General features: G+C 45.2%; 2 protein-coding genes and 1 long non-coding RNA gene across 5 annotated transcripts; 2 read left to right on the plus strand and 1 right to left on the minus strand.

The window, feature by feature from the left end:
• Window positions 1–85: 85 nt before the first annotated feature.
• On the plus strand, window positions 86–8,584 carry LOC310752976 (small integral membrane protein 44-like). Its single transcript, XM_083594177.1, has 3 exons — window positions 86–204; window positions 4,816–5,125; window positions 7,828–8,584. The coding sequence occupies exons 2-3, from the start codon at window positions 4,876–4,878 to the stop codon at window positions 7,986–7,988; spliced, it is 411 nt and encodes a 136-aa protein (XP_083450303.1). The 5' UTR covers window positions 86–204; window positions 4,816–4,875; the 3' UTR covers window positions 7,989–8,584.
• Window positions 8,585–9,449: 865 nt separating this feature from the next.
• Window positions 9,450–18,680, minus strand: FARSA (phenylalanyl-tRNA synthetase subunit alpha). Its single transcript, XM_083593569.1, has 13 exons — window positions 18,458–18,680; window positions 15,666–15,803; window positions 15,472–15,570; window positions 15,187–15,305; window positions 14,711–14,803; window positions 14,232–14,360; window positions 13,575–13,690; window positions 13,163–13,247; window positions 12,507–12,606; window positions 12,059–12,227; window positions 11,838–11,915; window positions 10,418–10,532; window positions 9,450–9,815 (listed from the first exon to the last, which is right to left on the minus strand). Exons 1-13 carry the CDS (start codon window positions 18,638–18,640, stop codon window positions 9,710–9,712), a joined length of 1,530 nt encoding a protein of 509 aa, XP_083449695.1. The 5' UTR covers window positions 18,641–18,680; the 3' UTR covers window positions 9,450–9,709.
• Window positions 18,660–26,251, plus strand: LOC310753050. Of its 3 annotated transcripts, XR_014543119.1 has the most exons (5): window positions 18,723–18,849; window positions 19,982–20,129; window positions 21,759–21,809; window positions 24,675–25,923; window positions 25,961–26,251. It is a non-coding gene; the product is annotated as an uncharacterized lncRNA (long non-coding RNA). The 3 variants fall into 3 exon arrangements; XR_014543118.1 differs by lacking the exons at window positions 24,675–25,923; window positions 25,961–26,251 and adding an exon at window positions 23,711–24,645 and having other exon boundaries at window positions 18,709–18,849; XR_014543117.1 differs by lacking the exons at window positions 21,759–21,809; window positions 24,675–25,923; window positions 25,961–26,251 and having other exon boundaries at window positions 18,660–18,849; window positions 19,982–20,233.
• The last annotated feature ends 98 nt before the right edge of the window (window positions 26,252–26,349 follow it).

Genomic DNA, 26,349 nt, shown 5'->3' on the forward strand with positions numbered 1-26,349 from the left:
CAGGCGCTCTCTGCACTTTTCAAAGCAGCGGGCTGGGCAGTGACCGCAGCTGCTAATCTATTTGTTGTGCTTCTTCAGCGGAGTCCTGAAACCAGAGGAGCCCAGAACTGCCTTCTTCTCAGCTGCTGCCTGCCAAACTTGCAAAGAAGCAGATGCGCCATCAAAGCAGGGGACGAGAACATAAAATCCAACATCACCACCCAGGTAAAAGATGGGGAGGGGTATGTGGAAACTGGAAGGAAACTTTTAATAACTGTGCAGGAAAATGATGTTAGTTTCTGTCATTCCTCACATGATAAGCAGCACCCACCAGAATTCCCTTTGCTGCACCAGTGGAGAGTGTTAAGGGTACACGTTGCTTTTGCTTTCCTTATGGAACATGTTAAAATGTGTCTGCTTGCTTTTTCACTTGCCTGAACAGCAGTGCATTAATACAAGACCCCTGGGTTTTATGCTGGATTTGTAGGGAGGGCAGAGAGTCATATAACAGGAGCTGATGCCAAATCGTCCCTTCTGATGTACTTTCCCTTCTGTCTCTCTGTGACTAGCTATAAACTGATGCACCCCCAGAGCCACTCATAACTGGCACTAACAATTTAATGATAGTGGTTTCTTGTGTGTGCATTTTCTTTTTTCTTTCAAGCCATAACTGCAGAGGCAGGCTAGGGGGAAAACAACCAAACAAAAGAGCAGTTATTTTAAGCCTTGTAAATCTTAATAACTTCTTGGAAGGCTTAGGAACAAGTAACAGGATTCCACAAAGCCTTTGCTCAGTAACCCTCATTGGAATTAGCAAGAAGGCGAGGAGGCAAATTCCCCCGCAAATGACTTTATTGCTTTTAAAATTTGAATTCATTTCTCAATGGTGTCTTTCTACCTTTCTTTCCCCCCTTAGAAATTAAGTGCTGCTCAGTACCAACAACTGTTATACCTGATTGGAGGAGGCAGCATCACTTCCTATTGCTTAATCTGGTTGGGTAGCCATGTTAGTCTCTTGTAGGAAAAAATAAGACTCCTGTGGCAAAATGCATTTAACAAAGAAGGCTTATGTTGCATTGTATTTATTAGTTTTAATATGCCACTACTACATCAGGCTGAAAAAACCTGAATGAAATTCTTACTACGTAGTGGTTCCAAACGTTTTTCAAAGAGGGCCAGATTTGATGAAGTGAAGGGCCGTGAGGGCCGGCCAAAGGGCCAACCAAAGTTGTTGACCTTTTCAATGATTTTACCCCAAAGTTGCTGAGCTTTTTTTTAGGGTTGAAGTTGTTGAGGTTTTTTTAGGCTTTTACCCCAGGAAATAAACTGCCACAGGGCCTGGATTAAACCGACCAGCGGACTTTGCACATGCTTGGATTAGGGGCAAACCATTCTTTTTTCCTGCCTTGCTTTTCCAATATTCAAAATAGAGACAGTTTTCCTTTCTAAGGGACAGGGTGCTTTTTTACACAATCCTTCATTTCAGCAAGTTGTTGGACAATGTCATGAAGTTTCTGTCAGGTGAGAACCTTTCTGACTTTTAAAATACAGTACAGCTGTCTAGTTCCCATTTGCCATGCTAGTGCGATGAACTAAGGCTCTGTTATCCTTAATAGCTGCGTAGCTAAAATGCATTTTTGGAGATATTACAAGATCCTAGCTGCTAGGAGTGGCCCTAGTTGGGTGAATAGTCCTAAATGGTTTTTTTTAAAAAAGCCTTTGGAAGGCAATAGGAAGGTCACTCATTGATACTGATGTGTTAATTTGCTATGCTGTCTTGCATGTCCGCATTCCTATTGATGCATACTTCTAACAACATAGACATGGGACCTGCTTCCTTGTGGTGAGCTCCCACACCTCTGCCAAATTTCTGGGATAGTTCCTGGCCTATAGCTTGGCTACACAGTTATAAAATTTATAAAAGCTTTTTTTTTTAAATTACCATGTTTATTAGTTGCCCAACAGCCAAGATTCTGTCATATAATAAAAACAATAAAACTCAATATACAATTCTAAAAAGAAGCATTAAAAAGGTAAATATATCACAGAGAGAAAGCTAAAAGTATATCTGTTTTAGAACTGCATTCTGAAACATTCCAAGTGTTAAAGGAAAAGATTTAAAAGGCCATCGTAGCTCGGACATCGATTCGCTACTGGTTGACCTTTTTTCTGCCCAGTCAAATATTGCTGCTTTCTTTGAATTGGCAAGAAGTGCTTCTACAGGAGTCTTAACTTGTAAGATTTTTGAACTGTATTGCATGGCTACAATGAAGTCTGAAGGTGTATTTTTTACAGCAATCCTGCTATGCTGACCAACATGCAGCATCAGCAAACATCAATAACCCAGAACAAGTTATTGTACAGAGATAGAGCAGACTTTCCAGTTTGCTGTTGCACTCATGGCTTAGGACTGAGACATTATAAATCAAACTGAATTGTCACTATCCGTACTTTTTGCTTTTAATTTCCTTCTGACCTCACTAGTTAACAACTCTGCACCTCTTTACTATCACCATGTGTATATATATATCTGCAACTGACAACTGCCTAGTCTAGGAATGATTTATGCCATAATAAAATGTAACTCTTCAAGGTGCCACAAAATCCTTTGCTGATTATTCAGGAAGGTTTTGTGGAAAGAACTAGTACCCCATTCTGACTTCATATTGCCACATCTTTACAATTAATTTTGCTCCCTCCAGCTACCAACTTTATAACTGTAGAAGTGGATGCCAGTACCAATCGTTGACAAAGCTAGCTGCTATTGCCCATCACCTAATCATCCTCCCACAGAGGGCTAGTTGGTGAATATACATAGTAGGAGGTCAGTAAAGGAGCACACCGGGATAGATTTATTATGAAACAGGAGGTTGAAAACACATGGGCTGAAACTCCAGCCCATTCATACTATGCAAAATGCAGACAACCTATTTAAGGTCAGAGCTTTTGCCTTCATACTAAGGGTGTTAACAGAGCAGCAAAAAGTACAGTATGCAAAACCTCATTAAAATCTCTTCTTTGCAGCAATATGAAAATAGTTGCCTACTTAATGGATCTGTTTGCAAATATTATGCTAATTTACATGGATCTGTTTCCAAAGATTATGCTTTGAAGTCCTGCAATGCACTATACATGCTTAGTAGCATTATTTGCACCTTACTTAAATGGGTGTGACTCTGGCAGGAGTGTCATTTAGAAAGGCACAAGAGGAACTCTCCTGACTGTATTCGGGATAAAGAAGGAATTATTTGCAACAGGTTTGCCTTCCCTTTTGGGCTTTTGAGCATGTGTGGCAAGATGCAGTTGCCTATTGGTTTAATTTTCCTGCCACCCTGCTTGAGGAACACTCCCATCCTGTGATTTAAAGGCTGGGAGAAGCTTGTGGGATTGCCACAAAAGAGACGGAGAAATTTCTGGGAGATAAAATGGCCTATGGACCCCATTCTTAGAGTAGAACTGGGATCTGCCTGGAGCATCCTTCTTAACAGTACTAAGGCTCCATCTGTGCTTGAAGTAGGGAACCAGTGGCCTTTCAGATGTTGTTGGACTCTATCTCCCATCAGTCCCAGAAACCATGGCCAGTGCTGAGGCATGGCAGTTGTAGGCTAACAACATACTGATGACAGCAGGGTGATGTAACCTGGCAATGGCCAACCTGTCATCACTAGAGGATCAAGTCTTAATTGCTCTCTGCAGGTTATGGGGAAGTTTGTCAGGTAGATTTTCTTGGTGGTGCAACACTTGTAGCATCACAACCTGAAATTGCTTAAAAAAAAAAAAATCCCCTTATTTGCCAAGTTAAAATAGGGAATTCTAATGCTGAAAGCTGGTAAATGCTGATGTAACCCATTTGTAGGACTCCTAGTAAATTTTCAGTTTCTGTTGAATATTTATTTATATGATAATATTTGAGTGCTTGGCATAAAAAAGGACTGGTACCTGCTTTGGAATTTTGAGGGGGAAATGACCTGGCTCTTTTCTAATGGCTAGGGAGGGAAATAGGATTAGTTATTTGGAGCAGAAGACTCAAGGAACTGCCTGGATAACTTGTTTCTTTATGTATAGGTGTTGGGTTTTACTGTATTATTTACTTGGTGCTATACACAGCTTTGTGATTTTCAACTGAGAAGTGGTATAGAATATTTAAAATAAAAGGTAGAAAAGGATGGGGGAAAGCAGCATTCTAAATAAATGGATGAAGATAGACGGGAATGAAATTACAAGTTCTGTCAAGGTTTGACAGGATCTGGCATACTGGACTTTTATGCAAACCTCTTACCACACCTAGAGCTTAGTCCTCACTGAGGTGGTAAGCCTGTGTCCAGAAAGTACTGCTTTACACTGTTTTTGAAAAGATTCCATGTGCACAAACATTGGAGAACCCTCATTGGTTTTTAACTCTCCCCGACCCCAGTGCCATTTTCCCAATCTAAATTGTCACGTCCAAAGCTGTTACTGAGCCCAAAATAGCAAAAACTCTTAAAGCAGAAGCTGCTAGGAAACACTAGTCTCTTTTTAAGTCCAGTGTTCCTGCAGTAGGATGCTAAGAAACCTGTTGGCTGGTGTCAAACAAACAGTGAGCCAAACAAACTGATTTCAGAGGGGTTACCCTTTGGGAATACCACAGGGGGTGCAGATCAATGGTTTCCTTGCTGCTGCTGCCAACCCATCCTCCATTCCCCCAACAAAAACCCCTGCATGGTAAGGCAACACCCTCTTTTCCAATACCACTGCAAATTTGCTGTAAGAGCAAGTATAAGTCATTTGTAAATGGCATCAGGACAGGGCTCATGATGGGCCCCTAACTAACCAAAGTATCTTCCCCTTGTGTTTCAGACTCTCCCTGTCCCTGCAGCCACTTATCCACCAGGCAACAAGGCTCCACAATATCAGAACATGGCTCTCCCCTCTCAAACGTGGCCAATGAACATGAGCTCCTCAAATCGCACCGAGACCTTTGCACTACTTACTCAACCCTCTTCCTCCAATGAGAGCCCTCTTTACAGTGAATACCAGCCAGCTGCCTATGACCTTGTTCCATTGCCCAAAGCTGTGCTCTACATGATCATGGCCGTGATGGTGGTGGTGAGTGTGGCCTATGCCATTGTCGGTCACCTGATCAAAGACCTGGCACATGATCTGGCAGGTGAGTGTGGCAGGTGACAGCAGCAGTGATGTACAATAAACTATGCCCTTTGTAGCATTCAGTGCTTTTTAAAAAAATCCCACAATCTGCACCAAGAAAAGCTGAATTCTGTGACCTGTATAATTATTCAGACTTCTCAAGCTTTGCCCAATTTACAGTGGTACCTCGGGTTAAGTACTTAATTCGTTCCGGAGGTTCATACTTAACCTGAAACTATTCTTAACCTGAAGCACCACTTTAGCTAATGGGGCCTCCTGCTGCTGCCGCGCCACCAGAGCACAATTTCTGTTCTCATCCTGAAGCAAAGTTCTTAACCTGAAGCACTATTTCTGGGTTAGCGGAGTCTGTAACCTGAAGCGTATGTAACCTGAAGCGTATGTAACCCAAGGTACCACTGTATTCTGGTTTACTAGCCATGAGAATGGACACTGAGAAATACAGGACACAAACCACACAGAGCCTTATTTCTCTGTGTTGGCATCCATCTGTCTCGAGAGACAAAGGAGTACACCTCCGGGGGTGAAGTCATACCTTTGTGTTAGCAGCCCTCTAGTGACCTCCCCGGGACACAAGCCTGGGTAGTATATATGGAGGTCCTGGGCTGCCCAGACAACAAGACCCTCTTCTCAGCATCATTGATGTGGTCCAATAGAAAGCAGAGCAAGATGTCTGGCACCAGCTTGGCTGCAGGAATTACCGGAAGAAAGCATACAAGGCGCCATCCAGCTGTCTTAGCGACTCCACTCTGGATTTGTGTAAGGTTTACTCCTTAGTCTTTTCTTCTCCTGAAGATATCCCCACAAGGCAGAAGTAGTTTAGGATCAGATGGGCTACCTTCTCAGGATTATGATCCATATTACTAAGGTTTATTTCTGTAAATCTTATTAATTGACACATTTTGGTTTTTCCAAGCAGACACTGTTGAGATGCTTTCTAGCTACTAGGGCTAGAAACATTTTTGAATGGAAATTGTGAAGAAACTAACTTTGAACTCTGTACCATACTCTGCATTTTGCCTATGCTCCTGTAGTGTATATATATATACAATATATACAATCAATATACACACAGCCCAGCCTTTTATGACTGTTAAAAAAACAAAAAACTCATTACCTATTTCAATGGGATTCATGTGCTTGATTCCAAGATGTGATAATGTTTTGCACATAGAAATTTCCAACAGTCCTGTGAAATGCTACACAACCTGGTTGTAGTCCTGAGGTCTGAAGGTCAGCGAATAGAGTTATGATCATTCCAATAAAATGTTTTCTGGTGGGACCAGCTTCGTAACACAATTCCCATCTCTATAGGGCTCTTTAGTTGGGATAGGGGAAAGAGATGGGGGAGCTGCAATGACAGATGTTTAACACTAGGAATTTATGGATACTGTGACCATCTCCCCTACAGCCCTTCATTTCTACTTACAGAAAGTAGGGAAGCGGGTGGTGCGGTGGTCTAAACCACTGAGCCTCTTTGGCTTGCCAATTGGAAGGTCGGCAGTTCAAATCTCCACAACAGGGTGAGCTCCCGTTGCTCTGTCCCAGCTCCTGCCAACCTAGTGGTCTGAAAGCATGCCAGTGCAAGTAGATTAATAAGTACTAGTGTAGTGGGAAGGTAAAGGACATTTCCGTGCGCTGCTCTGGCTTCAGTCATGGTGTTCCGCTGTGCCAGAAGCGGTTTAGACATGCTGGCCACATGACCTGGAAAGCTGTCAGTGGACTAATGCTGGTGAGATGAGCACTGCAACTCCATAGTCGTCTTTGACTGGACTTGACTGTCCAGGTGTCCTTTACCTTTACTTGCAGAAAATATTTGGGGTTGTAAAGTGTTTCCATCACTAGATATGTGCCACAAAGCATAGCGTAATATGACTATATACCACCATAGCATAAATCTGACCTACACCTTAAAAGAAAGAAAAAAACCCACTTGGGCATAGTAACACCACTATCCCCACTCATGACACAAATTTCAAGTACTATTTTGCATTATCTTGTTCTATAATTGAACACTTATTTAAAGCCAACACTACATGGTACCATCCATGTGAGCTGAGTTGGCTTGTCTCCATTCACTTGCCATAACCAACTCCAAACTGCTTGCCCTTATATTTGTATTGTATCAAAGAGCATCCCTTATATTGTGTGGCAGTCCATCACACTTAACTGCTAGAGGCCATGTGCTCCAGTTGATTAATAGAGTGGGGGGGAGAGGAGATGCTCTCCCCATACCCTGCTGCTTCATGGAGAATGCAGAAACCCATCTGATACAGAGTCAGATGAAAACAGGGCAGTAGCTATCCATAGTAGGCTCCTGTTTTGTTAGCAGCTGCACTCATTTACAATAAATCAGCAGGTAAGGTTGTAATGCAGAACACTAGTCCAGCCATTTTCTTAGTGGTGCTCTAGATTCCTCCCCTGCAACGCTAAGGTGCTTTTCCTACAGGAAAGGAAAACACAGGATGGCAGCTTTGGAGACATTTGCCTTTAGGGAATAGGATATATAGCTTAGTGGGAGAGGATGATTCTATAGGCACAAAGACTCAGGCTTACTCCTTGGCACCTCCTTTTAAAAATGGATCTTGGATAGCAAATCAGGGAAATACAACTTGGCTGACAATACAGGGCTGAAACACCTTCCCCTCCTTGATAAAGCGACTGTAGACGACAGTTTCATGTGCCCCCTTTAATTTCTCCCTCTAGATTGCTTGCTGGGGCCAGCGCCTGAGGAGCCTGACGAGGAGGAGCCAGAGCCCCCACCTCTTACAGGTTTCCAGCCCTCCCTCTTGGCCAAGGCCCGCACTTGCAGCTGCTCAACACACCACCACCAAGAGGAGGTTCATATAACATTAGAAGTGACATAGTGACCGTGGAAGAGCAGGCAGCACAGCCTTGCGGAAAAGGAGAGCAGAGTTCTTGGCTTCCTGAATTGAATGGGAGAAAACGGGCATGGCAGACCAGCAAAAAGAGCCCAGACGACCATGTAAAGAAGCACTGGCTTGTTCTGAAGCAGTCGTCCCGCCTTCTCAAGGCAACAGCTGTCTTGCTCCTCAACTTCTGGGACTCTGCTTCTCTGGCGCCATGTATTCAACTTCCATGTTTATCATTATTTTTAGTTTTATAGCCAGTGGCCTCTCCTCCTTTTTCTTCCTAAGAAAACTGAACTGGAGAATCACTGGAAACTCACCGAACCAGCTTCATGAACCAGACTACTGCTCTGGGCCTAAGAGGCTTTTGTCTAGACTGCGAGAGGAAGGACTGGGCTCCAAAATGGTAAATGCAGACAGAACCTAGGAAACAAGGATCTGGAACCACTTGGTTGTTGAACACTGCTTCAGCTTTGTCATATTTTACTCCATGAGGTGGAACATCCAGAGTCTGGGGACGGCAAGGGCTACTCACATAGCTCTGGCATTTCAAAAAGCGGCTTTTTTTGTACAATAAAGTAATTAAACCTGTATGCCTTGTGGGCTCTTGTCTCCAACAGCTGAATGCTGCCATTATGACAAGAAGTTAATATGACAAGAGGTAGTGACTATGCTTCCTCATTTGGCACTTGGCCTGGTCATGGTCTTAGCTCCTTTTTGAGAGCTTGAATATGAACAAAGTTTTAGCAGAACTCCCCAAGCTGTAGAACATGGACTTTCTTTCTTTGCAGATCTTCCCCTTAGTAGCTGTAGCCCAGATTTTGCTTTACAGTTTCCCCCCCTCAAATTGTGTGTGCTTTATCTGACACCTGCTTGTAGAGACAGGTGGAAATCAGGATATTGAAATGTGTATATACCAAGTCCTTTCCAAACATTTGCCTCCTACCAGGCTTCCCAAAATACAGCTTTTGGTAGGAAAAGGGTCAACGTAAAACCAACCCACTGTCCTCTCATGTTCTAATGCTTAACAACATTTTAAGATCAACAGCAGCCCTGCTTGTGGGTTCTTTTGAAGAGGGCATGAGACACAGAAGGATTGGGGATGAAGATGAGACAATAAAATGATTATAATGGAAGAGAAGAGGAAAGGTTGACATGGAGGCAAATAGAGGAAAGAATTCAAGGCACAGAATTTTTTTAAAATGCTGAATTTTTGTGTGGTGGCTAGACGTGGCAATCGTATCCCACCTATAAGCCAGTTCCCACCATGCAGGAGAAAGACCCCTCCCCCCCCAAAATACCCCAATATTTTGGTATAAGCAGGGTGGTGAAAGGTACAGAAGTTCCCTTTCCAACTATGTTACTTTCCCACAGCCACGATGGTAAAGCTGACAAGCTATGCTCTACAGATCAGTAGAACTGCAGCGATTCCTGACTATTTACACTAATCACAGACTCGTGGTCGAGACACTTTTACTGAATGTAACATGGGCTACAAGTTTATTCCCCACACAAATTGGGAGAACCCATTCACCCATGATCCCTCCAAAAGGTGTAGGGGCTAAAGCGTCCATACAAAACAGTGGAATGGCTTGACAGGCACTTTCCCCCAAAGGAACCAAAAGCGTGGAGGATAGAAGCCTGAAAGGCCCAGTTTTCCAACAAGCAGCAGTGCTAATAAATAGGGATGTCTCTGAAGAGAGGAAAGTTTCTGTGGACTAAGCATCCAAGCGGCAGAGCGGGCTGTCATATACCATCTGCAGATTGACTTTGTGACCAACCAGTTCCCGGATATTATTGATGCCATACCTGATCATGGTGGGCCTGAAAGAGAAGAGGGAGGAATCTCCATTCATACCACTTTCATTTTTCAAAAGGCAACAACACGAAACAGACATTAAAATAAAATTTGAAAGATAGTATTAATGTACTAGACCATAGCAAAAAGTCACAGCGAAGTACAACTAGAGCAGGATAGGTTTGTCCAAACTATCCCAACAAATGGATCTTTCCCCCATACCCTTTGGCATTCTAAATATGGGATACACCTTTGACACAACTTCTGTGGTCCAACACACAGGCTACAGCACTGCTGATGCTCACAAGCTTGATCTGGGAAAACAGCCTGTCTGAGGGAAAGAGGTGAGTGAGGTTTAATCCTGCAGAGGCAAGGAAGGCACATGGCTTTGGGTCATGCAGCCGCACGACAGAGATTTATAGTCTTGGGAGACAGAAGGTGCCAATTTGTAGACTGAAGCTTTATTGAGATTAGTTCCAGCCTCTGCTGACTTAAGACTCTTAAAAGGGTGCAACATGCAGGATCTGACAAGAGAGACAGGCAGCCCCCAGGCTTGGGGCCCTTCCGGACAGGACACTATAGCAAAAGGTTGCTTAACCTAGGCACACATTCCAGCCAAAACACTTACCGTTCCAAAGAAAGGCCCCAGGCAATGACAGTCACTCCATCAGGCAGACCCATAGGCAGCAGCATCTCTGGACGGAAGACTCCTGAATTGCCCACCTCCACCCACTTCTTTAATCCTGGAAGAGAAGTTTTATTGTTAGGGCTAGTGAAGTGGGTGAGGGTGGGCAGCAAAGCCACATGCCTAGGCAGAGCCCAAGCTCTGGGGTTGCTGGAGTCCAATCTGAACAACACCCTGGGACAGAGGGCAAGTCAGAGATATGGACACCTCCCACCCATAAAGAAAAGTGCCAACACAAAGCAGGTATTTTTATGTCAGGCTGCTCATGCACAACACTTTCCCAGGTCAAATCAAGGGAATCATTTCAGCTGACTTATTGGAGCCCACTGCAACTTGTGAGGCTGTGACAGCAGCTGTAAGGGGCAAAGGGTGAACGCTGACTCTGTGTTGTCGTAGCCTTGTGAGCGAATTCAGGATGATGTTGATGTCTGAAGTCCTAAATGGTTCGGGGCCTAATATAAATGACTACCATACTAGCAAAAATGAGGACATAGAGGCATTCTTTATGGTTGTGCCTCCGTTCTGTGGCTCCTGCTGCTTGGAAGCTTAAGAACCTTTAAAAACACTGAAACATTTTTAGCGGATGCTTTGCACACCCAATCTCTCTTCCAATGGTTCTCTTCCCCTGCCTCACCTGCCCTTCCCCACTCCCAGAATAGGGTTAAGGAACATTTGCTTCTCTGTTGCCTTTATCAATTTGCTGACTTCATTATTCTCATGTTTTATAGAGAAAAGGGGCATTATGAGGATTAAACCTGAAAGGCAAGAAGGTATTGATTTCAAGTAAAATCAAATTCATCAGCCTTGCATTTCAAATGAAGGGCTGGGGAGGTTGCCATGGTGTTCGGGGCACGTCCTTTAAATATCAGGACACATGGAACCTCCAGAAATAGAAGTGCCTATGAATAGGTGGCATACTCTCAGACTACTGTTGACACAGTGGAAAAGTGTCCTAATTTATAGCGCATTATCAGGGTGAAGAATTTTTGCAACTGCATGAGTCATAAGGGGATTATGAAAGGCTAATTCAGGGGCAGTTGGAATTCCTTCTTAAGGCACTGAGTGTGCAGCTGCCTTCTTGGCAAAGGTGGAAAACTGAAATTTCTCACAGGTAAGAATGCAAGTAGAGTTCAGAGTGATCGGACTGCTTGCCCTGTTCCCTCAAAAGCCACCCACGATTTACGGCCTTTCCTTGGTGTACCTGACCTCTGCTGCCAGTAACTGCTATTCAGCTCAGCTGCTAGGGAACTTGCTTTGATTCCCAAGGGCAGGAGCAAAGAGATACTGCCAGGGACATGGAGGACTCCTGTGGCACAGCGTCACAGTTCCACAGAATGGTACACGGCTATCTTCCTGCACTCACCCTGGTGGTAGCTGAACACCTCCATGCTGGGCTCCGTGTAAGGATTGTAAGCGGGTTTGAAGCGCAGCTGGGTGATTCCTGCCACAGAGAGAGAGATGAATGGAGCTGGGAGGCTGGTCCCTGAAAACTGAGAAGACAACCACCAAGGAGCCTGTCTCCTGCCAGACTGCTTCCCAACTGGAGTCCACTCTGTATCCTCCCTCTTATTCAACAGCTCTTACCCATTTTGGTGAAAAACTCTTTCAAGACACCCATCAGGTCGCCCAGTGTCAAGCCATAATCGGCTACCACCCCTTCAATCTGGTGAAACTCAGCCAGGTGGGTGGCGTCGAGTGTCTCGTTCCTGAAGACACGGTCGATGGAAAAGTATTTGGCGGGGGTGAATTTCTCCTGCGGGAGAAGAAGCAGTTGTCACAGTCCCACACTTCGGATTGGTTCAGGTACTTCAGTCTCAGCAGGCAGACCATCCCAGCCTCAGAGCGTTTTTATCCTACCAGCTTTAGATTACTATTATTAATTGAATTTGTATTCCTCGCTCCAACCTGACAGTTCCTAGGTAAATGAAGCCTGGCATTACTTTATACGGAAACTCTTCAATGACCTGTTGTTTTGTCAGCCTTCACAGCTAGGATACATCCAGGCAGGAAAGAGTTTTTACTGGATAGTTACCTGCTGGGCCAGCTGATAGAGCATGCGAGCACTGGCGGATGTGGTGTGCGTCCGAAGGAGGTTCTTCCGAGCCTCCTCCAGCTTCCACTCATATCTGTACCTGGGAGGGAAAGATTGAGATATGGAGTGTGACTCCAGCAGTTAATATCTGAGGTACAGGAGCTGAAACAGGCCCAGTGATGGGTGCTATTGCTTGGAAAATAAGAGAAAGAAACAGTTTGCCTACTACTGTTTCGTTTTTGAAGAGTCTCCCATTTCCCAACAACATGATACAGATTTGGGATTTCCCTTCCTTACTGATCAAAATCCCAACTCCTCTGCTGTTTACAAACGAACATGGACCCCATGGCTATTTCCAAGAGCACTGTGGCCCAGATGACAGCACCTGCCAATCAACTCCTCTCTCCACCTAACCTTGTAGCACAAGTGTCACAGAGAGAAGTGCCCCCATCACCCTCCAGACTTGGGAATGGGAGAAAGCTCTATGCTATATGCTGCTGCAACAAACCATTTGTTCTCCTGTACAATGCGTTGCACACCAATGTGAGCTGACTGGGGCAGAGATGCTTTTCATAACCATGACCTGCTTTTTGCACTTCCAGGCCCAGCACTAAAACTGCAAAAAATAAAAATAAAAAAATGCTGCTGAGTCTTACCCCTGAGAGCCATAACCTCCTTGTGAATGAACCCTCTTTACCCTCTTCAGGTAATCCATGGGGAAGTCGATGGCTTCAGCAGGATCTAGAAGGAAGAAGGCACATGCAAGTAACTGGGCATGTGGGGCTCCAGATGGTCCAGTAGAGAAAGAAAGAGGCTGGAGTCAGCCCTTTACTACTCCCCAGATAAAGAGAGGTGAGGACTGCCCACTATCCATAGGAAGATACGGAGCCATTCCACTAAAGCCCGTAAGATATGAAACACCCAACACAAAGAAAAGAACATATGCTAGATACTTGGGGCTCAACTGGCTCCCAAAAGGACGCTGTCCCAAGATCCTGATCCACAGCCTCTTTGCTGGCAATGAAAGCAGATGCAAAGGTCGTGTGTGGCCCAAGCAGTGTGACTGACCCTTTAGGAAGAAGGTGTCATGCTGGTCCCGAGCTGGATGCTGCTGTGGCTGGAAGAGGGCGTCAAAGTTCCAGAAGGAGCTCTCAATGAAGTTATTGGTGGGCATTTCTGTAAAACTGAGAAGCGAAACACACAGCCATTAAGCAAAGTTTTTTTCAAGGGTTGATCCACTGAAATTAATGAATTAAAACGACTAATTTAGACCCATTAATTGCAATATTCCCCCCCCCCCCATTAACATGACATATCGCAGAAGACTGGCTAATGACGATGGGCACAGGGCAGGGACATCGAGATGTACTCAAGCCTAGAAGAGTAGCGGGGGGAGGTTTGCTCCTGTCCCAGTGCTTTGCCAGCACAGTCTTCGTCACGTGGAGTTATCTGCATGGGCAGGTAAATGACAAATGCTAGCCCAGTCTCCTCAGCAGACTGTGCCATGACTTCAAGCTTGGGCTACAATGCACTGCCTCCTCCGAGGAAAAGAAGCAAGCATGGGCAGAATTCCCAAGACAGGCGTGTATTGAATCTACAGCCAGCTGTGCAGGCCTCATGGGCATGTACCACGCACACGGCATGGTAGAACACACCTCACCACCCGCAATCGCCATTTTGTCACACCCACATACCCCAATATTTTGCAGACATTGAAGTACACACCCCATTTCAAGGAAGATCTGCCGGAACTGGCTGCGGACCTTGAGGAGTGGGTGGAGATGTCCGCTTTCAGGCATAATGCCCAGTGCCTCAAAGTTATACGCCTTGAACTTCAAATCTTTCCAGGAGCCACTGAAAGTTTAGGAACAAGTGTAGGGAAAACAGGGGGGAAAGTTAACTTTGCAACGGGCTGCGGGTCTTTTCAGATCACCTTCCATGCAGAACTAGGAATGCAGAGAAGGCAGTTACCAACAAGCAGAGTGGTCAAGAGTTCTGCCGAGATTTGTTACAAAACGGTTAATGTCTACAACAGCAATCCCACAACAGCTGAGTGGGATAATCTTGATTCTATGGTTTGAAGCCAGCATTTTCACAGCCAAGGTTCACACCCAGAATCCAAGAGCAAACTGAAATGGCAGCTAAAGAAACACAGACAGACCGTGTTAGTCCGACTTTAAACAAGGACTAGAACAGTTCCTTACCTGGCAATCATCTCTGGAGTGAGGTCCGTTTCCTGCTTGCTAACTGTGGTACTGAAAGCGTTTCCTTTACTGATCCAGTATGTCTTAATGGTCCTGAAAGCAAATATAAAGGTTTCGAAATATAACAAGCACAGTAAACAAGAGGTCCTGCAGTCTAGTGGATACAATGCTAGAGAGGTGGGTTCAAATCCCAACACAGATATAGATCCAATCAGACACAGACACAGACACAGACACACACACAGCCTCAGCTCCCTCCCAGCAATGGAAGCAACAATAAATGAGGTAACTGCAAAGCACTTTCCAAACAGGAAATTTTCTTCCAATGTTCAGGCACACATTCAGATACCCTGAGAATGCACAATGAACTCATCTGCTCATTGAGACTGTAGAATATTTCTACTGCAAAAGGGTGAAATTAGTCCTGAAAACATAGATCATCCCATGCAGAGTGGGATGGCAGAGGCTCAACTCACACTTCTGCCAGGAGTTTCCGCTTCTTCAGTTCATTCTTGTCCTTCTCTTCTAGTTTGTCACCCTCACCCTGCTCCACCTGCAGCAGCTTCTCTCTGACAGAGTCCTGCACAGTCTCCACCTAGAAGGGGGGGGGGGGAAAGGAAACTTCACAGCCCTGATGCAGTCTTCCCCATCCCAACATCCTTGGATTGAAACCAACATTGATCTGCACTGTCCAACCCCTTTTCTGACACAAACCCTGCAGAAACCCAAACCCAAACTGTTAAGGAGTAAGGATTACCTACCGCCCGGAAGACCCGGGGTCCACCTTCTGCGGTCTTGTCTAGCTGGATCCACTTATTGGACATTGCTTTGCTGAATCCCACCTTTCCACTTGGCAGCTTCTACAGCGAAAAGAACCAAAAGTGACACTGTCAGGTATCCAAAAGCCACATAATCAAAGAAGCCCACAGGGAAGATAACCTCAGTAAACTTTTACCATCAGCTCACTGTGGACCAGGCCTTCAGGGGGGATGCTGTTAAACACTCGAACTTCATGGCTCCCTTCCTGGACAATTTCTTTGCCCTCAGGTGTCAGCTCCCATTTCTTGGATGTGCATTGCTCAGCCTCAATCACCTAGAGAGGACAATTGAGAACATCAGCACGGGTAGAAAGGGTCTGAAAGGAGGTGGGGGTTGGAGCTTGAAGCAGAAAAAAGGGAGCGTTATAAGGCGGTATTTGAAAGACAACTGAATACCTGTGGTCCTATCTGAAAAGACCCCAATTATCTTACAGCTCATTGGTTTTTACTGTCCATCTGGAATATTTGTTTGTGTAGAACCCCACCTTGATCCAGTCCTAGTTTTTGCTGAAAGGGCTAACATATGCCTGTGCTAAATCACTTCAGATTGTAGCTAGGGCTTCACATGGCAACTGATTTTCCATGCAATCAATCAATAATCCTTGCACATGAAAAACAAGCATATCAGCCAGAAAAATTCTAGCAGTATCTTCTTCGTCATATGTTATCATACTTCATCATGTAATACACTTGCAGCCTGAAATGGAACAGCACAGACACAGTCTTATTGACTCAAATAAAGTAGGCCGCAGCTGAGAGATGGAGATTTTAGGGTGCTTTCAATGCCCCCCACCATATCAATGCTGAGATAAACCACTGAGATTTCTCCCTAGCAAGCCTTCAAAAAAAGTCTTTACTAGGATTTCATTTTCTTAGGAAACTGCTCTTCAGTCAGAACAAGACTGAACTTGCTTTTGGAATGATCTCCCCAGAAGACACACATGGCACCATCACTATCTATCTTTAGGCACCAGGCAAAAACCTTTTTCTTTGGTCTTTAATTTTCTGTGGCCTTCTTCAGTACGTGGGATGTGTAAGTACTGCCTCGTTATAAATTTGAATGTATTTTTAGCTTTCACTCAGTTTTAGTCCTATGTTGATTTAAATTTATGTGTTATTGTTTGTAAGTCACCTGGAGATACTTTTAATTTATAAAGTGACAATATAAAGTACAATAAACATAAATAATAATAACCATCATTTCACGACACAGTAAGTCAGTTTTACTAGCAAACCGGAGGTCAAACTAGCCCCTTTCCAGTCCCAGGAGGAGAACAGGGAGTTTTTGCACAACACACCTACACACTGCAATTGACAAACTGACGTGTCGTGACACACAGTTTGGAAAGATCTACTGTAGGACATGACTATCTTAGAGGACAAGTGGAAACTTTGTGAAGGAGCACTTTGGAAAGACATTTAACAAAAAGAGAACATTTTAATCCTCACAATCCTGTCAAGTTGTCCAGGGTTGCTCTCTAGGCTTGGAATGGCCAACTGGTGGCTGTCCAAATGTTACTGGACAGCAAATCTCACCATCCCTGACCATTGGGTATGTTGGCTAGAGATCATGAGAGTTGCAAGTCTGGCAACATATGACTGCCACATATTAGCCACCCCTGCTCTAGTCTTTATAGCTATGGATGGATTTTAATTTGGTTTTCCCAAGTCCAATCTTACACTTTATCAACTACTCCATAGCAGGGTTTCATAGCAGGGTAGGAGAGCTGGGGGGGGGGGTGTTACATCTGCAAACCAATGCACCCCTTTGGTTTCAGACAGTACATAAGTAAGGTAAGGGTAAGGGGACCCCTGACTATTAGGTCCAGTTGTGACCGACTCTGGGGTTGCGGTGCTCATCTTGCTTTATTGGCCGAGGGAGCTGGCCTACAGCTTCCGGGTCATGTGACCAGCATGACTAAGCTGCTTCTGGCGAAACAGAGCAGCGCACGGAAACGTCGTTTACTTTTCCGCTGGAGCGGTACCTATTTATCTACTTGCACTTTGACGTGCTTTCGAACTGCTAGGTGGGCAGGAGCTGGGACTAAACAATGGGAGCTCACCCTGTCGCGGGAATTCGAACCACTGACCTTCTGATCGGCAGGCCCTAGGCTCTGTGGCTTAACCCACAGCGCCACCCACATCCCTAGTACATAAGTAGACGAGTCTAAAAGGCCCACGGGACACAAATTTTCACAGCCCTCCATCAGCTATAGTGGCTTACTTACTAGAAATAATGTATTTAGCATTAACTCTGGAAGTGTATACTTGATTCTAACCAAACTAAGCCCCCTAAAGCAACATCAAGCTGTTGGTTGTTTTGTTTTGAAGTAAGGCTCTCCTCTCTGTTTTGGCCCAGCCTGTGAAGCAGCAGCAACTGCAGAACACAAGTGGCTTGCTTTCAAGACCAGCCTTTCCCAACGTTGGGTGCCCGTCCTGACGTTGGACTACAACTCCCATCATTCCTAGCTGCATGTCCTGCTACCTGGGGATGCTGGGAGTTGTAGTTCAATGACATATGGGGGGGAAAGACCCAGGGTGGAGAAAGGCTGCTGAGTCAAGCCTAACCTGAAATTTGGGGATACAACACTGCAACTCTCGCTTTCGCACCTCAGGGTAATGTTAAAACAAAGCAAAGTCCACACACCCTCCATTCAAAAAAGGAGTGTGCCCATCTACACTTTTTTATAACTCTGTGGGGATCCTACGCTCCGCCCCCTGTCATTTTCTTAAAGGAGCCATAGAGCGACGCTCTGCTACCAAGAGAACACAGGGCTGCACGCATGCGCAGTTCTCCTGTTCCCCCGCCTCAGGTACGCAGAAGCGTCCCTCTTCCTTCCGAGGGCAGCCCCTATCGGCGCAGGTAAGGATGACGCCACACCCGCGACGGCTAACGGGGGCGTGGCCAGAGACCGCCACGCCCACTTACCTCCCCCAACGACTGCAGGCTCTTCACGGCCCCGACCAGCACCTGGTGGTCCAAGCCTAGCGCCGCAGCCGCCTCCAAGCTGCAGAGCCTCGCTTCGCCTTGGGCTCCTACTAGCTCTAGTCTCTGCAGCAGGAGCTCGGCCGCTGACCCAGGACCCGCCGCCGACTCCACGGTGGGAGCCATGTTCCCGGCGACGAACGACAAGGAGTTCCTGCGTTGGCCGGAAGCGGAAGTGACGATCTGAGCATAGAGTTTTTGACGTTTATGTGCTAGAGAGCCTCCATTGTGAGATTACTGTACGGGGGGGGGGCGGGGGGGGAGAGAATAAGCCGGTTGATAAAATTAAATTGTCCGAGGTGGGAAGCCAGCAGATTCCAACTCTTCATCCGCAGGTAGAAGAACAAGTGTAATTACACAGGAGTTTAATTTTTTTGGGGGGGGGAAGGGAGAACAGTTTTCAGTGCTTTGAAATTCAACTGCCCCCCCGCCGCCTTCTCACAACAGCAGTTGGTTGGTTTGTTTCATAAAATTTTATCCACCGCTTGATTGCAAAAAACCAAAATCAAAAGCGGTTTACAAAAGGATAAAACAATAAAATAAGGGGGGGGGGAATTCACAACCTTGCTTTAAAACATAAAAAAGTTAAGATACTAAAACGGGTTAAGATTACCTCAGCTTTCCTAGCATCCCAGTAGGCTTGCCTAAACAGGAATGATTTTTGGCAAGCGCCGAAAAGGGTAATACGGTGAAAGCGCCTATTTGATCTCAACAGGCAGGGAGTTCCGAAGTGCAGTCTTTCTCCCCACCCCGAAATGCTTGCATCTTTTAAAGGCAGGGTTCCTAAATAACTTGCAACAGGGAAAGTTGGAACAGCTGAAAGGTCACAGTGGTAAGGAGGGCCTCGCCGGTTGGATTTCTTTCGTGAGCCATGTTTCAAAGACAAGGAAGTGTTGGTTAAAGTTTCCCTTTACAGGCATATTTTATTCCCTCACACCCCACAAACTATGAAGCTGTGTCCCTCCAGATGTTGCTGCTCTGCTACCCATAGTATTTAACCATTGTCCATAGTGGCCAGGGCTGATTTGACTTGGAGTCCAACCACGGCACGTGGCTGTTCTGTTCGCAGGTTTAGAAGAGCGACACAAGCTTGGTGTAGCTTGGTCAAACGGAGAAGACGACAAACCGGTTTCTATCTACAGTTCCCAGATTCTTTGGGGAAAACCCTAAATATATGCTTTAAATGTATGTTGTGGCAGTGACTGGCTAAAGGTTTATCCTTTCTTGCTTTGAAGGCTGTGCAGAAATTCTATAGACACTTTCCTCCCAGGTGGAGCAAAGATAGCTGCATCTGCCAAACTTCTGAAAGGAAAAGGCACCATTTTGGCTGAAATGGAACACTATCTGTAATACCAAAGTAAAGAAACACTCTTATTGGCATTTGCAGCCTGTTAGAAAACAGCTTTTCATCTCTTAGGATATACGAATGCCAGTAACAAAAAAAGCTTTTTCTTCCTCCGTCCCCAGCTGTTTAACGTCTCTACAATTGCAACAAAACATGTCCCTCTACAACCACAGCAGGCACTGCAAGCATCCAACAGGCCAAAGGTGCACTCCTCCATTGCCTCCCAAGACAGACGACAACAATATAACAGCCACTAGCCAGCGGCGAACGGTGGGCAAAATAACTCTTATGGTTAGCCAGTATATCAGTGCAAGCAAAAAACAGAGGCCCTAACCCTCCTCTGCTGTATTTAAAATTTCATGTTCAGGAATCCAGCCATAACCAGAAGTGAGTGATTTGTCCAGATCTTTTGTTTTTATCCCCCTTGAAGAAACAGCTCATTGGGTACCATCTTTCTGTATGGCAAAATAGGTGAGCAGTAGGTTTCAATATGCTTGGTTATAGCGCCACCTACTGATACTCTGAGAAACGGGTGTAGCAGCTCATTATTTTTGTATGTGCATATACTTAAAATTCAAGTGCTAGTTTTTTAACCTAGCTTAAAATAAGGTCAGATTTTATTGATTTGCGGTGGGTATAAAGGATGGTGTGGCTGTACAAGACCTGCCATATTACAAGCCTATACTGTGAAGAAATAAATACTTTGTAGTATAGGTAAAGGTAAAAGGACCCCTGACCATTAGGTCCAATCATGGACGACTCTGGGGTTGTGGTGCTCATCTCGCTTTATTGGCTGAGGGAGCTGGCATACAGCTTCCGGGTCATGTGGCCAGCATGACTAAGCCGCTTCTGGCGAACCAGAGCAGCGCATGGAAACACCGTTTACCTTACCTATTTATCTACTTGCACTTTGACATGCTTTCAAACTGCTAGATGGGCAGGAGCAGGGACCGAGCAATGGTAGCGCACTCTGTTGTGGCGATTCGAACCGCCAACCTTCTGATCGGCAAGTCCTAGGCTCTGTGGTTTAACCCACAGCACCACCACTTAATTTACGTGGGGGTTTATGTTCTAGGGGTAGTGTGTAAAGCAAAAAATGTGTATAGTCAAAACACATTTGGTTTGATGGCAATTGCCATTGTCAAAGTCTTTTCTCCTGGATGCCTGTCCCCTTTCTGCCCTCCTTTTATTTTTATTTTTTATGTTTTTGCCAAGCACGTAAACCTGAAAGCATGTAAGTTAAATGCACATAAGTTGTGAGTTACCTGTATAGCTAATCTACTAGGGCAGCTGACCAACTAGAGCTCTGCAGTCTTAGCAAGTTGTCAGAATTGCAGTAAGCAAACACTAGCTGATGACCCATGGAAGTGTTGGCTATAGCGCTCTGTGAATGTGGAGACATGGAGCGCTCACCCTTGGTAATAATAAATCCATGAAGGCAACTGGCAGCACTTTGATGGGTGCAGTGCATTTTGTGAGATGAATGTGCACTCATTTGTCGGCTGTCACCATGCAGATGAGCAAACCACCCCAGAACAGTCCCACAAGTGAGTGATGGTTTCAACAGTGCAAAAAGAAAGTGGCTTCTCTCTTCATACCTCTTGCCTTTTGCAAAATGTCTCTAGTCTAATAAATAATAATAATAAGTCCATTTCCTTTATGGCAACTCAAAGCGACTTACAATATTGTAAGCAAAAACAACAAAGAAAGTAAAACCAGCAATTATTTTTTTAATCTACATTATACAAAAAGGCCATAGATATGTAAAAGCCAAAGGCCCAATTAAAAAGGAATGGTTTTGCCTGGCGCCTAAAGATATGTAATGATGGTGCCAGATGCGCCGTTCCAAAAGTGGACAGCCACCACTGAAAAAGCCCATTCCCTGGTTGCACCCTCTAGACCTTGAGTGGAAGAGAGCACGTGAGGAAAGGCCTCAGATTATGATCACAGGTATATGGTTCCATATGGTTCTTTATATTGAACGTGTTTTCAAAGCTGTGTCTGATGAGATTTGTGGCTTAGTGAGTATTCAGACAGAGTAAGTCCCCTATTTCCTAGAGACTAGGAAGTAATGTCAAGCTACATACCTGTTTCTTCAGAGGGAGTGTAAGTCTTATCAAGTCTACCTTCCATTGGAGCAGGGATGGGGAACCTGTGTCCCTCCAAATATTGTTGGACTTTCAACTCGCATCAGCCCTGGTCATCTTGGCCAGTGGTTAGGGATTTGAAGGGCCACAGGCTCCCCATTCCTGCCTTTTTGAGAGCTTGTGCTAGCTATGATGTAGCCCCGTATGACTTCTCTTGAGGCTACTTTTTAAAAAAATAAACAACAAATAGAATCACTAGACACCCAGGACAGGAATTATGCAGAAGAGAGAACATCAGCAAGGACAGCAGGCTAGGTAAAGATGAGAAGCTGCACTTGCTGAAATGCCCTCCTGTATACATTTGGGTATACAGGGACACAGGTGGCGCTGTGGGTTAAACCACAGAGCCTAGGGCTTGCCGATCAGAAGGTCGGTGGTTCAAATCCCCGCAATGGGGTGAGGTTGATAAATAGTTACTGCTCTGGCAGGAAGGTAAACGGCGTTTCCGTGCGCTGCTCTGGCTTCGTCAGAAGTGGCTTAGTCATGTTGGCCACATGACCTGGAAGCTGTACACTGGCTCCCTCGGCCAGTAAAGCGAGATGAGCACTGCAACCCCAGAGTCATCTGCGACTGGACCCAACAGTCAGGGATCCCTTTACCTTTTATACATTTGGTAAAAGTACAGGAGACATAGTCTCTGTATAGGGTCACCCGGGATGCCAACTACGATGATTTTTTCTGGGTTATTCAAAGTGGTGTGAACCTCTTCCAAAGTTGTAAAACACAGGGAGTGAAGTCTGAGGGATTTTGGAAGCATACCTTCTGTCCCCACAGTCTTCAGAGACTGTTCATAAAGAAGCAATTATGGTAACTTTGTTCCCCAAAGTTAGATGGCAGACTGTTGGGTACAGAAACTACCTGGGCTTCACATAATATGAAAGTCACTTGAATTACAAGGGCTTGCCCGTAGGGGACTTACGTAGACATTGGGTGTGCTTATATGGCATACCTGATGCCTTAACTTCACGTGCCAGAAAGCCTTAGGTACACCCTGGTCCCTGTCCTGTACATGTAGATAAGGACATCAGCATAACCAGCAGTCTCTCTGCAAGGCAGCTCTGATAGCCCAAGCAATCTAAGTTGTCTGTCTGGGGCAGCAGCAATATTTATAGGGGGATAATACTGCAAAGGGACCTGGGGCATACCTATCAGATTTTGCACTACAGCCATTTGAGATGATACACTACACATCTACAGAACGGTCTGTTTTAGCCTTCTTAATGTGTCACAATCTTCCCTGCATTAAGGCCTCCTCATTTCTCTCCTTATCTTTCGCTGTCGCTCTTTTGGTTTATAAAATCTTTCCCCTTTGGTTTATAAAGTCTTTCCCCTTTGGTCTTCAGAGCACCATCAGCCATACTTGACCGCTTTAAAGAATATTTCATTTTAAACACCAGCACCTCTAGTTCAGCTCCTTCTGTTCTTTTAGGTCCTGATTCCATATCCAACAGGACCCCCTCCCCAAAGTGTTGTGATGTATCAGTCCAGTGCAGGAGTGTGTTTGTGGGGCCATCAAAAGCCCCACTTCTTCATAACTATTAAATATAAGGATTTATTGATTTAAAGCATTACTTATTGAAAACATTCATATGGCATCCTTCATCATATTAGATCCCAGGGTGATGTACAAAACACGAAAAAGCAATATGCCATCCCTGATCATCATTGCATTGTGCTGCATTCCACATTGTTTTTGCTTTCCAGCTGTAGGATGACCTGGGCACTTTCAGCGGCTGTGAGAAAGAAGACACTTAGTACAGCTTCTCATGCAGAGAAGTGAAGAAAGCTGCACAGGCTTAAACTGCCACTTCTGGTGAATCCATACTGGCTCTCTCTCCTTCCTCCTCACCCCATCATAATGCCTCATCATCAATCCAGATCATTCCTGAGATTTCTGCCTCTTCATTCTGTTTTCTACAGAACTATTAAAGGCATAGGAGTGCTGTCTTTTGGGGCACCTGGTGAGAGTTTAGGATTGCCACATAAAAACAAACAAACTAGCCCAGTTCTTATAATCTTTAACAGAAGCCACTTGCAGGCTTCACTAGGTGAAGCTTTTCTCAGCATTATGATCACCAAGTTATATATTAAACTGAGTTATGTATCAGGAAATGTTTTGTCTGCTGTTGAACACACAGAGCATAAGGAAGCTGCCAATTCGGTTGTTATCAGACAGTAAGCATCCCAAGACAGACACTTTCCTTTTCTCTGGTGTACAAGTCTTGGTCCTGGGGTAGGAGAGCTGGGGGGGGGGGGATCGCATCTGGCAACCAATGTGCCCCTTTAATTTCAGATAATACATGAGTAGACAAGTCTAAAAAGCCCAGTACACAAATTTTTCACAGACCTCTAGCTGCTATGGTGGCTCCTTTACCAGAAGTAATGTATGTATTTGTATATTTTACTTGAGTCTGACCAAACTAAGCCTCCTTGAAGAGACTTGCAGGATCTGATTGAAGGTTATAGCAACTAGTCTAGTATCCTGTTAACTCGATGCCTATGGGAAGCCCACAAGTAAGATAGGAAGGCAATAACCTTCCTCTCTTAGCAGCTGGTATTCAGAGGCAACCTCTGAGCTAGAGATAGCAGTCTCTGATAATCTTATCCTTCATGATTTCCTTCGTTGTTTTAAGGCTCTAATTTCTAATTTCTACATAAACTTACACAGGCTGTGATTGTATGCACACCCACCTGGGGAGCAAGTATATTTGAATTACACAGGCTTGCTTTGAATAAATATGCACCGAATTGGCCTGTATGGCTCACAACCCTGGTCTATTAATTTCACCTCAAGCAAAGAGCATGATGTGTTGCACAAGACTGTGGTTAATCAAATCCAGTGGAAGAACATCAGCAACGTCTGTTCTGGCACGGTGTTTAGGGTGTGCCTAACTTAGGGGTGATCTGTGTTAGCAGCACATCCAATCCATGCAGTACACACAGACAGAGTGCCTCAGCACCCAATCATCTCCAGCCACTCCATGTGATTTGCACCATATGCACACCTGGGTTCCTGCCCTAAATACAGCAAGTATTCCAGAAACAGGGACGTGGGTTTTCTCGAGATGCTACCTGCCTATCCAGTTTCCAACTACTACAGGCTGTAGAAAGAACAGTCTGAGGCATCTAAAGAAACTGGCGTGGCTGCAGAAGAATAAGAAACATGCAGACGAGCTGAGATTTTAGAAGGGCCCATATAAGAAATGGAATAAAGGAGAAATCACGAAGAAAGAGTACCGTATATATGAGTAGCCAACAATTGCAGGGAGAAGGTCAGGCAGGTCAAAGGACATGCAACACATCCAATTCCTGCTCAGCTTGCTACTATACCATTGTCAGACCCCCCAAGTGTCCCTGATTTCCAGGGACAGTCCCGAATTTACAGAAGCTACCTCAGTTTCTGATTTGATCCCGGAATGTCCCGCTTTTCCTTAGGACATCCCTATTTTCATTGGAGAAATGTTGGAGAGTATGCGTTATAACTAGGCGCAAACTACACCCACCGAAAGGGTGGTGCCTCAGGATACTTACCATAAGAGGCAATGGCCTAGGCCGCATCCCAGAAAACCAGGTCCTCACTCCACATGCTGGACGCACTCATGCCATTTTGGGTATGCACTCTGAATTTGGAGTGATTGGCAGCCAATCAGCACATGCCACCAGGGGAATATAAACCCCTGCCTGCAGCAGACTCAGGTAGGGGATGCCCCTCACGGTGCAACGCCCAGCCTCACACACCTCTCATGTTGGAGAGCTGTAGATCAGGAGGGGGTCTCCAAGAATGGGGCAGCACAGTAGAAATGTGCATGGTATTTGAAGAGCACTCAGACCGGGGCCGGTTCAAGACATTTTGCTGCCTGAGGCAAAGGAGAAGATGGTGCCCTCCTTCAACACACATACAGAAGCCAATTGGCCTGGTAGTTGAGTCGTACTTCAATACTGATGAAAGGACAGTATCCTTCACTGCACTTGAGGGCAGCAGGCTAGGGTAGGGGGTACAGGGAAGCCTTGTGGCACTCATAGCTCTGTCTACTCCCCACTGCTCAGCATCTGCCACCTAAGGCACCTACCTGACTGCCTCATGATAGGGCCGGCCCTGAACCAAAGTCCTAACACACTTGGAGCAAAATAATGAGCCAGCTCTCAGTTCATGCCTGATTCCAGTGTGATATAAATGCATGATGAAATCTCCATTCTGTGTCTAAATTTAGGGAGGGGGGGGGAAGCCGCCAAGATGTCTGAAGAACTGCCATATCCTGTGTCTAACCACATATTCGGTTTGGGTTTTAGTGGCTTAACAGTTTCTGGACTAAGTATCCACAGGAGTAGCATGAAGAACCCTT

Source organism: Podarcis filfolensis (genome assembly GCF_964270895.1).
Source record: "Podarcis filfolensis genome assembly, chromosome: 17".
Classification (NCBI taxonomy): Eukaryota; Metazoa; Chordata; class Lepidosauria; order Squamata; family Lacertidae; genus Podarcis; species Podarcis filfolensis.